Below are 15,619 nucleotides of genomic sequence, written 5' to 3' on the forward strand. Positions count from 1 at the left end.
AAATTTAGATACATCAATCAAACAAGTATACATTCATGTTCTGTCTTAAAAACTTTGTTACAAAGTCTTCTAATATCCAAATCATGTCTTGGGATCTTCTTTTCTTGATCCATTTCTCTTTCTTTACAACTCCCAACTTCATGTCCATTTGCCCTATAGAAAATCTTGAAACTGAAACCCTGTAACAAATAAACATTGATCAAAGAGGCGGATTTAGGGTTTGAAGCAGGTTCCTATAGTGATCCCAAGTCAATATACAATAATAACTGACTTTATAGTCAAATATTTATAGACATTTAGTAGATTCTTAATGCATATAAAGAGCCTAGACAAAAGTTATTGTTTCCCGTGAACCCGTACTCTAGACCCGCCATTCCAGAGCATCCCTGGTAATAAAGAGGAAAAAATAACATGGTAAAGTCTAGGAAAAAACCAACAACATTGTGGGTGCATTTAATATGAGTGAAAATGTTTTTTGTTCCAAACAATAAGTCGTTGTCTGGTGATCTTTTCCTTGGAAAACATTTCTACCAAAAGGAGAAAAAATGACTTTGTTCGCTTTTGGACTGAAGTCATTTTCTTTCACAATAATCTCTTAACTTCATGTTACTGCTTTAAGCCAACACTTTAGGTGTGTTTGGTATGGAGGAAAACATTTTCCCTCATACCAAACACACCCTTAAGACATCTGTAAACAGAAAAACTTCATCCAAACACTATCCAGTTAATTTGCTAACATTATCACCACTCTTTAATAGGAATAGATGTTCTTTCTAGAAAATATTTTCCACAATCCGACCAAACCCCATAAAACATTTTTTCAAGAAAATATTTTACAGAAAATGACTTCCGTTATACCAAACACATCCTGTACGAGTTTTTTTACAAAAGAGAATGTGACTATACCAGTTGATAGGATGGGAAATCAGTGTAATTGATCTGTCAACAGAAAGAAAGTGATGAGAGCAAGCAAAACTGCAGGCAACAAACCAACTTGTCCTTTGAATGCTGCACTCTTTTTAGGAAAATCTGTTGGAAGCGCGCATTCTTCGCCGTTGAAGAACACCTTAGAAGGGAATCCATCACCAGCTTCAATGTTAATATTTGGTATGTTTTTCTTCAAGAATGAGATCACTGATTGTTGTTTTCCAGGTACTCTTGGATCTTTATCAGGATTAGTCCCATTAACTTCACCAACTAAATAGTTCAATCCTTTCAACCCTTGCATAAAAATCGTGTTGTTTCGTTGAGGTAACTTAGTCCCGTTGAAGGAGTAAACGTTCTCATACCCATCCGCGATGTTCTTCTTCATTTGCACAGCCGTGAACCAATCCTCATACTGGTCGTTACCCCAGTTAAATAGAGTTACTCGGGCCGTCCATCCAGAATTATAGTCACTATCCAAATGCCAATTAACACTTACTCCACAATTATCAGGACAGGGGGGTTTTTTAGGCATAGAGCCTAAATGCTTGATTTTGTACCATTCTTTCGCCAGGGTGTCCCTGTTTTCAAAAGGGACAAGAAGGGCTTGTGGAGGGAGAAGCAACGGTTTTATATTCGCATCACATTTAGACGTTTGCTGACATCCACACGCGCAAGTGTTGCATGGGATAACAGAGTCGGAATAGAAAGCCGAGAAAGAAACACAACATTTATTCTGTTTTGGCTTCGGGCGGGTGATGTTGCAAGTAATTTGCCAGCTGGCAACAGCACTTGAAGTCATGCCGGTTCCACTAGGGTCAGGGAATCCTGATGGATCAACTCTTATAGGCGGGCCACATTTGTAGTCCGGATTAATTGTACCTGTTAAAATTATGCTTTAGAAACTGTTGTAGTAACTTTTCATAAGGAATTTGTTAGTCAGTTTTAGATCTTTTAGGGATTAGGATAGTGACTGCTTTAATTTAACTGATTTTTCTTGTTTCAGTTTTGATGCTCATCTATTTAAATGTGAACCTACTGATCAAATAAAGTAATTCCCTTTGACGGCATTGCCCCATATATTTCTCTTAGCCTTTCTCAGTTATTTCCCTAAGTTTCTTTGTCAAAAAAATCAAATAGTACCTTCGATTTTCCAGTTCATAGGCGGATACAGGGCAGTTCTGTTCAAATCAGGAGGAAGTTTGAAGACTTGCATCTGGAAAATAGATCGAGCCTTAGTCTCGTTCATAGTAGAAGGCAAAAGTGTCCCGTTTCTGCAACAATAAGGTAACTTGCCAAGTTTGTCATCGTTTTCCATTTCAGGTGGCAAGTCGGATATGAGTGGCTTCTTTTGGCAATTCAAGACGGTAGTGAAATCGAAATCCTTGTAGTATTGTCCCTGAGCACCGTAAATGCATTCTGACGGGTCTTTTTTGTGTGTGTAGGCGCCTTGCATGCTATAAATGAACTCATTCCGCATCCATTCCCACGTCAAGTTCCAATGATCAAGACGACCTAACGGGCTGAGGTTATCGATGGTGACTTGAGCTTGGTACTTGTTCTCAAACGCGGATAGAACGTCGTATGTGAACGAGAGGTCTCCGTATTGACGAGGCATGAACTTGATGGTGGTATTTTTTGGCTTGAATTTGGGGTCCCTCTTGCAGCACATCTGCATATAAGTTTCTGCAAATTTTGCAACAGATAAGAACCTCTTCAGCAGAGTGATAATATTAAAATTCTGAAGAGTTAAGAAGCAAATCTTCAAATATTCTTTCAATTAATCAGACATAAAAAGCAGATAACTTTAAAAATTATTCAAATGGAAGTAACAATATTGAATGCAACCAAGAATATAATTTAATCATCTTGGAACTTTGTGTCATCGTGAAAGAATAAATCGTGTGTTAATCATGTTGGAATTTTATCTTTCATTTATTATTTTTCCTCCTCTTTAAATATCGACACCACTTGTCCAAAAATTCTGCATGCATGCATACAAATAAATCAAACAAACAGTATATATACGTACTGTATTTCTTAGGAGCAGGGCATTTGTATCCATCATTGAGCAGCTTAATTGTCTTAGGCATTGGCGTTGCTTTAGGCGAAACTCCAAATTGTGTTCCCTTTATCTTCACCTGAGCCGCCATTTGCGTAAAATCTCCGGCAGTATCAATCGCCGTTTTCAAATCCGATTGCGGGAATCCAGCCAAAACCGTGCCGTTTTTCCCGACTTTAATCGGAAATCCGTCGCCTTCCACCGCCACGGCTCCGTCCGTCGACACCAATAGCTCATTGTGCTGAAACCCTACGTGAACTTTCCACGATTTCAGCTCGAATAGCCCTGTATTTAGAGGTCGCAAAATTAGCCTATGGAATCACAAGGGAAATATACAGCAAATATCATTCGGCCATCTAGTTTACAAAATATGTACATAGTATATAGGTAGTGTATATTAGTTTATACTAAGTAAACATATAATATACAAACCTATACATATAATATACATACTTCTACACTACCTATACAGCCGAAGTGTATAGACAATGTATACTTCGGCCATGTTTGGTGAACTAGATGGCTGAAGGGTACATTAACGTCAGTTTCCCATCCGTCCAAACTGCTCAACTTTGGGCTGGTTATTGACCTGTCCATTTATTAGAGCAGCACATTTTGATGCGTCATTTGCACTTTTGTCTCTATTTTGTGTTGGTCTTTAATTTTTTTCCTCAAGACAATTAACTATTTCGCGAGGCATAAGTTTATATTTTCGCATCATAGTATTCCAAAGTTATGCCGAGAACCTTAAAGGACTTATGCGTCGCTAGGCATAAGTTAGATTTTGAAGGACAAAAATTAAAGACCAGCCTATTTGAAGGGAAAACCGTGCAATTTTTTCATTTTGATCCGCTCAAATTCAACCCAACTTGTACCTTTGCCTACCTGTATTTATGACCGTCAACATCGAATTAAATGCCCATGCTTGTGCCGATACATTTTTCACGAACGGGTATTCCCGTTCGCGGCTGTCGAATGCATACGACACGAATACGCCGTCGCAGTTGTCCTGATCCGGCGGAGGTGCCGCCGGAACCGTCGACTCGCCACCGTAGTCTTGTCCCTTACATTCCTCAATGCTATAACATAACAAAACTAACACAATGCAAGTGATCACATTCGTCCATGGTATTTTCATTCCTTCACTTGTTACTATCATTTGAAGGGAAAAATTGGAGGAAGTTGGTTGTTTTTTTCTTTCTTTTGCTTGTTTTTTTAAGCTGTATCTTTGTTCAAATTTTGTTTTTCAGGCGGAGGTGGAAGAGGAAGAGGAAGATTTGCTGATGCCGCGTGAAAAAAACACACGGCAATCATCAATCAACTACGTCTCAATTCCAAATTAGTTAATTAATGTCGAATACAGAGAAAAAAAATGAACGATAGAGAAATAAGAGAAATCATGCATCAGACAGTTAAAACGAAAATTGTGAGACTTGTTCAACTTCAACGCTCTTCCTCTAGTTTACACCGATTCTTAAGGAGGACACACAAAATGGTATAATTATCTATATGTTTATGTATGTTAAATGAATTGTTTTTTTTTTTTTATGGTTAGAAATGAAGATATGTTAATGTTCTAGAGTAAGTCAACCATCGGATGTTATCTCTCATCCAATGCTATTTTTTCCCTTTTTCTGTTTTTTTATTCAATTTTAGGATTGAAAGAAAAAGAAAAGAAAAAAAATAGCGTGTCATGGAACATATATATTTGTAGCCAGTATAATTAAAGGCTTGTTGACATTGGAGGAGTTAGATTGCAAATTTTAGCTAATTATTTGACATGAAAATTGTCAATGAGGGTGTTTGAATGGGGAATAATGTTAATTTGGAAATTACTTCTTATTCTGCATGAACTAAAGGATGTATTATCCATAGTCCATATTTATGTTTGGTTAAAGAATTGCAGACTTACTGAAAAAAAAACAAAAAAAGAATTGCAGACTTGAAGGTTATACTAGGTTTCCGACTAGACATTAAGAGGTTGTTTAGTTCACATATACGTTAAGACTAATAATGAAGAGATTGTTGTGCAGTGACTAATAATAATGAGATTGTTATAATAAAGAGATTCTAATGCGATTAATTAGTCCAATACCATCAACCAAATGACTCTGGCAACTCCTTGCCTGTGTATATACGAGAACTAGACTACCAAATTTACAGCACAAGAAGTTCATTGGTCCTTGACTCAGTGGCTTGCCTAGTGCGGGTTATCTCTCCTGTGTGATTTGCGGGCTATTGCACAGGAGCGGGATTTATCCTGTGCACACCCAAAAGATAGCTTCTGCGGGTTCCCTTGTCATAAATTATAAAAAAAAAAAAAAAAAAAAAGATTTAGATATAATTCCATAACCACTCGAACATGCATTTCAATTATAATTTTCTAAAGTTTCTGGTGTTCGGGACGAAGGATTATAACTTTATGGATTCAACATTTCAAGTCTTAACAGTGAACTCGTTGTAGACATCGAAATTTTAATTGAATTAATTCATAAAAAAACTGGATTAAGTTCTAAGTTCATGTTGACCAAGTCAAATTTGGTGAATAAAGTCAGATTAATTATCCAAATTACATTTGGGCTAGTCCATTAAATTGAGCCTCTACAAGACGAGTCCAACCCACATCTTTCTAACCCAAGGTTCGCTAGAATTAGTTGGAGGTCGTAGTACCCCAAGCCCTAGCTAACACCTATATAAAGGGGTCACATATCTCCTTTTGAAGACATCTTGAAAGTTGCATAACATCTTGACCGGAGGCAAAGGAGAGCAACGACATCTTCAGCAACAAGGAGAGTTCGAGAGACGACTTCCCTCAAGAACAATCCAAAGTCTTCTTGCTCAAAGTTCTTCCAAGATTCAATACATCAATACAAGTCCATCCTTCATTTAAGAAAGACGCAACATTGGCCCTAGAATCAAGACGAATAATACGGAAGTTAGAATCAAGGGATACATTCAGAGTTGTACTCACAAAATAATCAATAAAATGATTTTTTTCTCACATTTACTTTATGATTGCAGTTATTATTTTCTGCTAGCATAATTTATCGTGAACACTCATTATATTTTTAAAATTATGAATTCATAAATACGAGACTTTTGTTAAAGAGTATCTGTTAGTCTTGGTCAAATAATTTGCTCAAATTGTTAGTTATCATGGTAAGTAAAATTTGTTACCTTATATTTACTTTGTGGATAGATCATAGATGCAAACATACTTGTTTTAAATTTGGTTCTTCGTGACATTTGACTTCGGATAATGTAAGATCTGCTATTTTTTCCTTGCCTTTCTTTTTAAGCAAAGAACGAATCTTATTTTAAAAGAAAATATCATTAACATTTTGATTTAATTTCTCTTTTAGTTTTTTTCTTTTTCTTTTTTGCTTGATTTAATCATCAAGTCTGAAAAATCAATTTCTGAATCGTGATTACAACTTTTTAGTGGCTGTTCAAAAAATTGGTTGAAAGGAAATAACTTTAAAGAGTAATATCAGAATCAACGAACCGCGATAAACTGAAACAGGAAAATGAAAAATCGACCCATATCGAATTAATTTCGGCACGCTATTGGTATAACATTTTTGAGAAACAAAAACCGAATACATTGAACCGAAAGCTTCTAAAACTGTACTGAACCGACTGATAAGCACCCTAAAAGGGAAGGAGAATGAAATGCATCTAAATTAAGGTAAAACATGTCCATTAAACATTTTATTTTCCATAGAATTATACATACAAGTTCATGAAGATACTCTTATTAAGCTCAAGCAACTATGGGCTCCTCGATGCTGCCTATATCCTCAACCACCTCTACTTTTGGTTCTAAGTCTATGAATTGATTAGACTTGCTAGCTAAGTGTGAGATACTGACCCTACCTTCACGTCTAATATAGTCAGCCACAGCTTTCATTTCTTCTAGTGAGATGTATATGTATTTCCCTCTATCATCCATGACACCAGAAAGTCTCCCTGAATCGAAATATTTGAACGTTAGGAACAAGAATTCATGGCTTCATGAAAGGACAATAAAATTTTAAGAGAAGGAAAGAAGAATACCCATTTCTTCCAATGAGTTGATACGATTGATACACTCCTGCATAAAGAAATAATAAGTAATGGGGAGAAAGAGCTAGTGTATCTTAAAGTGAGAACATTATAGTTGTGTTTGCAAGTGCAGATGCAGCCTTATGGAACCGGGTTCATCTGAACCAGGTATTTTTGGTGCAGAGTATTAAGTTTATGGCAAAACTTTACTAAGATTGCAATAAAATATTTTCAATGCTAAAAACCTTAGAGGTTGAACCCAGAGTTTAAATTCTAGATTTGCCTCATGTGTTTTGGTATGAAGGGAAATGATTTCCATGGAAAATATTTTCTCGGACAATGTTATCCTAGAAAATAAGCGACTTTCTTATTTATTTTTTGGTGTTAGGTAAGTGAACAAAAGATATTATCCCAAAATCACTTATTTATAATCTAGGCAAACACTATGGGGGCGGGGGTGTGGGCTATGAGGGCTGGGAGTTAGATGAGGTGTCTTGGAAATGGGAAGAGCGGAATGCCACTTATGGAACTTGTTTTACCTACTTCGAGTAGGGAAGTTATTTTTCCCATTTTTCAGGCACTTGTTTTCCGCAATTTTTTTAAAAAATATGAGCAATTATGTGTAGGAATATGGGAAAATTAGAAATATAAAATATTTTCCTCCATGCCAAACACACCCTATATATCCCTAATTATGTGTAGGAAGATGAGCAACTTTGGCAAATAGAAAATCAACAGGAACTAGCCTTCCTCGGATCTTCCTTTTAGAGAACCAAAAATGACAAGCACTATTCTACACATAAGAAAAAAAGGTGATATGGTGACCAACATCCAGAAATGGGTAACAGGACAAAAGGTGCTTACCTGAGTCCTTAATTTGAATTCTGCCGCAAGATCCTCCAGCGGCACACATTTGTGTTTCTGCGACAGTATATGAAAAGATTTGACTTACTCATGTCAATAGTTTTCGCTAAATTGCGAGTTATGTACTCTGACCATAAAAGTAGATCCTGACTAACATCAAAAATTTCTAATGCAAAATAGAGAAAAAATGTACTTATCAAAAAAGAAAAGATCAAATCACATTCAAAGGCAAAAGAAAAAGAAGAGGAACAATGTAGATATAGTATATGAATCTTTGGTTTGTCATTACTCAACTGGCATGAATTAAAATTACCTTAATGTATTCCACAAAATCAAAAAGCAGCCCCTGGCTTCCATCTTGTACTTCATTTTCAGTTGTTCCTTCAGCATCAACAGAAATTTCACCTTTCCATTTTTCAAACTCTAATGCAGCAGCTTCTTCCTCTTTGGCCTGTCGAGCCTTGGCTTCTTCTTCCTACACAGATTATCCCAGTTCTCTCAAAAGTATTCTGCAACACATCAAGTGATTCCACAGACATATACTTACCAGTGCACGCTCTTTAGCTTCACGCTCCTCTTCCTTCCTCCTCCTGACTTCATCATAGTGACTTTGCTTTGTATGTTTTGATTCCCGAGCAGCTTCTTCAGCCTATATGGTCAATGAGAAGAATCATGGCCAACCCTGATTTTCAATTTCTAAAACTTGCAAGAGGCAATAGAAATGCACATTTCAGTTCTGAATCTAAAAGACAAGTCGTGTGTCACAACATAATGTCATGGAGATGATATTCATGATGCCTTGGAGGGGGTCTTAATTCTAAGGTGAATATTATTGACACACTGCAAAATGTGTTAAACCATGCCATTCTTTAGCTTTTCATCCGCGAGATGGGAGAGAAATTACCCAGCCATAAAGTGAATGGAAAGCAAACAGGTGAGGATTGAATGTTTAACCATCACATAAATTGAATTCCACTAAACAGATTCAGTTCCATAGTAATAATTTTATTCAAAGTACACTACTGTTCCATTTCCATCTTAGTGTTTAATTAACCATTTAGAATTTCTACCTAATATTTGTAGTTGCATCAACGACCTGTAAAACTTGAGTGTGTAAAATGCTCTATCATGTTGAAAAATCTTGCACTCTTTCTATTTCTACGATTTGAGAGGAAGGGCTTATTTTGTATTGGCCAAACCCATCGACGTGAACACCTGTGGTCGTCCACTTCTTTCACTTGAGCACCTAAAGTGACCCTTGTTCCATTTAAACACTTCAGGTGGGTCATTCCTATTCCACTTAGACACTTTTTGCACCGTTATCGGAGCAAAACTAACACCAAAGGGGGCGCCACCTCATTGCACATCCAACCAGCCCAAAAGCCCCAAATTTTAATGGTCAAAACTCCACGAATTTATAAATTAGTAAATTTACAATTAAAATGAGTTGGCACAATTTAAATGAGCTAGCACAATTTAATTGGCCACTTAATCCACGTAGGAGACGACTGGTGTTGGTTTTGCTCCGATAACGGTGCAAAAAGTGTCTAAGTGGAATAGGAATGACCCACCTGAAATGTCTAAATGGAACAAGGGCCACTTTAGGTGCTCAAGTGAAAGAAGTGGACGACCACAGGTGTTTGTCGATGGGTTTGGCCTTTGTATTTTACTTACTCATTCAGGGTGAATCCTGAAGGTCAGAAAGCAGCAACCAATCAAGATGCTATCATTGACTAAAGATGCTCAACGTACAAAGTTCTGGCAATGTTTATAAGTTAAAAAAATAAAGACACGAAGAACTCAACACAAGCTAGGATTCCTAGTTCTTATTAATCAAGAAATTACTTAAAATGGAAGAGAATTCAACCATTAATTTTGAATTATCGAAAAAAAAAGGTCCTTGAATAATTAGGGAACAAACACCTAATGATTAACAAACTATCTAGGAAACATGAAAAAGAAACTAAATCCTAATATAATTAGATTGCTTTACAGATCTATTATAGCATAATACAGTGCTACATGAACATTAATCTTTCACCCACTCTATTTCTACATTGAACTCTCCTTGGGTCCGACAAAAACTAAAGTTTGGGTTTCCGTGATTAATAGGTGTGTAATAATTCTTTCCAGCTTCAATTTAGGGAATAAGATAAGAGAGAAACTGAAAGTTTGATAAGCATAGAAATGTCTTTAAACACTTGTATGCTCATACTATACATTGCTGACATATTTCTGATAATAGCTAGTCCCATCGTTGGGACTTCTTTTTATCCCATGCTTAATCTTTGTTGCAATAATTACAATCAACACATGCCCTCAAAGCAAAGCATACAAATCACAAGCATCAGGCTTGTTACAAACAAAAATTGTACTCATTAAGATTATAAGAGTTCTGCTACAGAATTAGGTTCAGGACAATTAACTTTTGCAAGAATGGAACTCAAATGCTTATAAGTTTGAGATACCTGTCTTTGTGCTTCCCGCTCTTGACGCTTCTTTTCTTTTTTCTTTGATGATTTTGCAGCATAATATCCATCTCCAGGTTCTTCATCATCACTGCCATCAGCCAGTTCTGCACATATTTGAAAAAATATAAACATGAAGCATCAACTTCATCTAGTGCACCTAAAGCAGGGGAAGCAGTTTGTGGGTAGTAATCAAGAAGAGCTAGGCCACCTAAAAGACATTAAGAAAAATACATCTTTCGTACCAAGAAAAGTAACAATAAACATGTCTTTATCCACGAATGGTAACCCTTTACTTCTCGTTTGATGCAACACCTTACAAAATGAAGTTGTCACAATGAGGATGAACATAAAGAGACAAAGTTATAGCCAATTCAATAAGCCATAGCTAATTAGGCTCATTTTGAATGAATGGAAAGATACTCCTCCTGTAGTTTTATCTTGCATATTTTACTTTGAAGCAATGGCTCAAAGGTCAGAAACAGTGTCCAATTTCTTTTTACCCTCCAACTTAAAGAGTTGAAACCAGATGAGCAAAGATAATTTCTAGTAAAATATCATCGAAAATGTGACACTGTATCTTTAGATTTTAAAAATAAACAAGCTAAAACGATATGGAAGAAAAATTAGACATCAGAAGAAAACCAATAAAACAGTTCCAATCGGGCAAGAGATGAAGGAGAGAATAAAAACAATAAAACAGTTCCAATCGGGCAAGAGATGAAGGAGAGAATAAAAACAATAAAACAGTTCCAATCGGGCAAGAGATAAGGAGAGAATACCATCTATAGTGGCTGCAGCCAAAGATGTGCTAACAGCTGAAGAGGCCGGTCTTCGACGCATTCGACGTGTTCCAGTGGCTCTTACTACTGTTTCCCTCTGTTCAACCTGATATTCAGACGACAATAGTTTCAGTTCTTGCTAAATTAGACTAAGTTTGGCCATAAATACCAAAAACAAATTCACTTTTTTTGGAATTTTTGAAGTTGGAGTTGTGTTTGGCCATAGTTTTTGAAATTGTAGTTTTTGGTGAAATGTAGTGTAAAAAAAGTGAAATTTTTTTGAAAAACAAGTTTTTGTTGTTTTTGGTATTCTGGAATACAACTCCGGAGTTGTATTCCGAGTATTTATGGCCAAACGCCTAAAAGTAAAAAAAGTGAAAAAAAATTCCGGAAAAAAGTGAATAATATTTATGGCCAAACGGCTAGTTAGAATAATGTATTTATTTCTTATTTCTCCAAATTCAGTGACGATTAAACAGCATCGAGACACATTTTACAAGTCCCTCCAGTAATACCACCATAATGGAGTCTATTAATGCTGACGTCTAGCACTCCCTCTGTTCCGATTATACAATACTCTTTTCCCATTTCAGGATATCCCAAGATGTGCAGCATAATTACATCTCTTTACAACTTTCACACCTTTAAGAATTCAAATTCATTAAACTATTCAAACTTTAAACATCACGTGATATTTTCTTTATCAAACTACTTTTAACCATTAATCTGATATTTTCTTTCATTGTCATTAATAAAAAATTAAGTTCAGATTAACATCTTAAACTCATCATATCCAGTCAAATATTGTTATATAAAATGGGCCAAGGACTATTAGTTATTATGGTTGTACCAAAACTTTAATCCTAACATCAATTCATAAATCATAATCTTCTCAAACTCCAACGATGGTGTGATACCCACTTGTAGATCACTCTTTAGTTAGGAGGGTCAAAGAATCAATCCCCTATCCCTATCACCTTGTACCGGAGAACTTTCACGAATAATCCTCTTACATCACCAAGTTTGTAACAGAAAACAAGCAGCAAGAAACCAATCGACCACAAGGAAAAGCAATTAAACCTGAGTTTCATCTTCATGTTCTCTGGAAGACTCAGAATTTTGGCTGCGTTTCCACAGATAAAGGGGAACTAATGCCAAAATCAGAAGCATCGAAAGAATCGCTACCAACATGTCCTCCATTTTTCAATACTTTAGTGCGGTATCCTGCCTGAAATTGCAATACACAAGGCATGATAAGTATAAGAAATATGCCTCAGTCCCAAATTAGTTGGGGTCGGCATGATAAGTGAGGTATGAAAAGGCCTTTAAGAAAAATTAAGCAAATTCCTTAACGTAGACCAGAAAAACTTCGACAGTAAACAATTAGAATAAAGTGATTTGGATATATGGAGTTTTTTTCAGATCAATTGACTTCACATGATTGAATTTTTAAACGGTTGGAAATTGAACTCCATCAAAATGAGTTTCACAAGGCATATCCAGTCCGAGGCCGGATAAAGGAAGAGGGTTGCCATAGGTTGATGGTTATTTGAAATAGGGATCATATAGGCTTGACATACACAAGGCATGATAAAAACAACAACCATGCCTCAGTCCCAAACAATTTGGGGTTGGCTTGATCAGTTAGCTATGAAAAACCCTTTAAAAGAAATTAAGCAAATTCCTTAACATAGACCATAAAACTTAGACATTATACAATTAGGATAGAGTAATTTGGATATATGGCGGTTTTTCAGATGAGTTGACTTCATGATTGAATTTTTAAACGATCAGAAATGGAACTCCACCAAAGTGAGTTCCACAAGGCATATCCATTCCGATGCCGGATAAAGGAAGAGAGTCGCCATACGTATATGGATATCTGAAATTGGGACCATATAGGCTTGAAAGAGCAGAATGTAAGCAGATCATTCATATAGACAAACTCAACTAGTTAAAATTGAGGCATAATTGAGCAAATTAACTTGTCAAAATCACAAGGAAGTCCAAAAACTAATATTTCAGTTTCTACATGCAGCCAGAAAGCACTGTAACCAAATTGCAAATTCTTTAACGTAGAGCAGAAAACTTCGACATTAAACAATTCGGATAGAGTGATTTGGATATAAGGCTGTGTTTCAGATCAGCTGACTTCACAAGATTGAATTTTTATGGGATTAGAAATTGAACTCTACCAAATTGATGGCATATAATTAATCTATTCAAAATTAGGATCATATAGGCTTGAATTGAGCTAATATAAGCAGATGATTCATATAGACAAACTCGACTAATTAGAATTGAGGCATAATTGAGCAAATTATTAACTTATTAAAATCACAACAAAGCTTAACAATCCATAGTCTACTCGTTATACAGGATTAAAATTAGGATCATAAGAGCTTGAATAGAGCAGAATATAAGCAGATGATTCATATACTCACTTCGTCTCAATTTATGTGATATTTTTCGCTTTTTGAGAGTCAATTTGACTAAACTTTGAAGCTAAATTGGATTAGATTAACTCAAATATTAAGATGAAAATTTCTATATTTGAAAACTACAAAAAGTACTATAATTTTTTGCAACTTTTCTCTTATCAATTTGGTGAAAAAATACATCTTAAAATACTGGTCAAAGTTCAAGCAGTTTGAATCTCGGAAAGCGAAAAGTATCACATAAATTGGGACTGAGGGAGTAGCAAAACCCAAACTAGTTAGAATTGAGGCATAATTGAGCAAATTAAATTTGTCTAAATCACAACGAAGCTTAACAAACCATATTTGACTCGTTATGCAGGATTAAAACTAGGATAAGCAGATGATTCGTATAGCAAAACTCAAACTAGTTAATTGAGGCATAATTGAGAAAATTAACTAGTTAAAATAACAACGAAGCTTAACAATCCGTATTCTACTCGGTATACAGGATTTAAATTAGGATCAAAACTCAAACTAGTTAGAATCGAGGCATTATTGAGCAAATTAACTTGTTAAAAGGCATAATACATAAATAGGCCCTTAAACTTGGCCTCAGCTGGCAAGTATGCCCTCCAACTTTGGGTGTGCACAAGTAGGCACTTCAACTTGTATAAAGTTAAACAAGTAAACACAAATGCCGACGTGGAGTATAAATATTGGAGGGCCACATCATTGCCCCGTCAATGCCACGTCAACATTTGTGTTTATTTATTCAACTTTAAACAAGTTGATGTGCCTACTTGTGCACACCCAAAGTTGGAGGGCATACTTGCCAGCCGAGGCCAAGTTTAAGGGCCTATTTATGTATTATGCCTTGTTATAATCACAAAGAAGCTTAACAATCCGTATTCGAATCATTATACATAATTAAAAATTGGATTAAAACTCAAACTAGTTAGAACCGAGGCATTATTGAGCAAATCAACTTGTCAAAATCACAACGAAGCTGAACGATCCGTATTCTGCTCGTTATACAGGAGTAAAAATTGGATCAAGCAGATGATTCAAATAGCAAAACTCAAACTAGTTAGAATTGAGGCATAATTGAGCAAATTAACTTGTCAAAATCACAACGAAGCTTAACAATCCGCATTCTACTCGTTATTCGGGATTAAAATTAGGATCATAAGCAGATGATTCATTTAGCAAAACTCAAACTAGTTAGAATTGAGGCATAATTGAGCAAATTAACTTGTTAAAATCACAACGAAGCTTAACAATCTGTATTCTACTCGTTATACAGGATTAAAATTTGGAAAACTCAATTTAGTTATAATTGAGCAAATTAAATTGTTAATATCACAACGAAGCTAAACAATCCGTATTCGAATCATTATACATGATTAAAAATTGGATTAAAACTCAAACTAGTTAGCAACGAGGCATTATTGAGAAAATTAACTTGTTAAAAGCATCACTAAGCTTAACAATCCGTATTCTACTCGTTATAATGATTATCCTATAACGATTTGATGCATAATTAAGAAAATTAATTTGTCAAAATCAAAACGAAGCTTAACAAACCGTATTTGACTAATTATACAGGTTAAAAAACTGGATTAAGCAGATGATTCATATAGCGAAACAAAAATTAGGTAAAATTAATCAAATTAACTTGTTAAAATCGCAACGAAGCTTAAAAAACCGTATTTGACTCACTAAACATGATTGAAAATTGGATTAGGGCTTACCTGAGAAAGAGAAATTGGCGGGTCGAAAAGAATAAAAAATCGGGTCCCGATTTGAAATCCAGTTGGTTTATGTTTTCCCAACGGTTGAGACACAATTTGGGCTATGATTTCCCCATCAATGTTTTTGCATGGATTGTCCTTCATATGGACTTGGTCTTTTAGTTTTTGTCCCTCAAATAGTCAAATCAGTGGTCTTTAATTTTTGTCTTTATTTTTCATTTTATGAAAATTTGTGGGCCAAAGTACCTTTATTCGCGCATCTATGAAATCAGATATTCGGATTCGAACCCCGGTAGAAAAAAAA

General features: G+C 35.5%; 2 protein-coding genes across 2 annotated transcripts; both read right to left on the minus strand.

The window, feature by feature from the left end:
- Positions 1-17: 17 nt before the first annotated feature.
- Positions 18-4,332, minus strand: LOC132046629 (COBRA-like protein 10). The gene is made up of 5 exons (XM_059437317.1): positions 3,872-4,332; positions 2,957-3,271; positions 2,068-2,610; positions 907-1,806; positions 18-179 (listed from the first exon to the last, which is right to left on the minus strand). Exons 1-4 carry the CDS (start codon positions 4,143-4,145, stop codon positions 926-928), a joined length of 2,013 nt encoding a protein of 670 aa, XP_059293300.1. The 5' UTR covers positions 4,146-4,332; the 3' UTR covers positions 18-179; positions 907-925.
- A 2,182-nt stretch (positions 4,333-6,514) lies between these two features.
- Positions 6,515-15,436, minus strand: LOC132046630 (DDRGK domain-containing protein 1). The gene is made up of 9 exons (XM_059437318.1): positions 15,316-15,436; positions 12,225-12,372; positions 11,145-11,250; positions 10,363-10,469; positions 8,442-8,543; positions 8,208-8,369; positions 7,895-7,951; positions 7,043-7,079; positions 6,515-6,955 (listed from the first exon to the last, which is right to left on the minus strand). Exons 2-9 carry the CDS (start codon positions 12,342-12,344, stop codon positions 6,750-6,752), a joined length of 897 nt encoding a protein of 298 aa, XP_059293301.1. The 5' UTR covers positions 12,345-12,372; positions 15,316-15,436; the 3' UTR covers positions 6,515-6,749.
- Between the last annotated feature and the right edge of the window lie 183 nt (positions 15,437-15,619).

The sequence above is a fragment of the Lycium ferocissimum genome, chromosome 2 (genome assembly GCF_029784015.1).
Source record: "Lycium ferocissimum isolate CSIRO_LF1 chromosome 2, AGI_CSIRO_Lferr_CH_V1, whole genome shotgun sequence".
Classification (NCBI taxonomy): Eukaryota; Viridiplantae; Streptophyta; class Magnoliopsida; order Solanales; family Solanaceae; genus Lycium; species Lycium ferocissimum.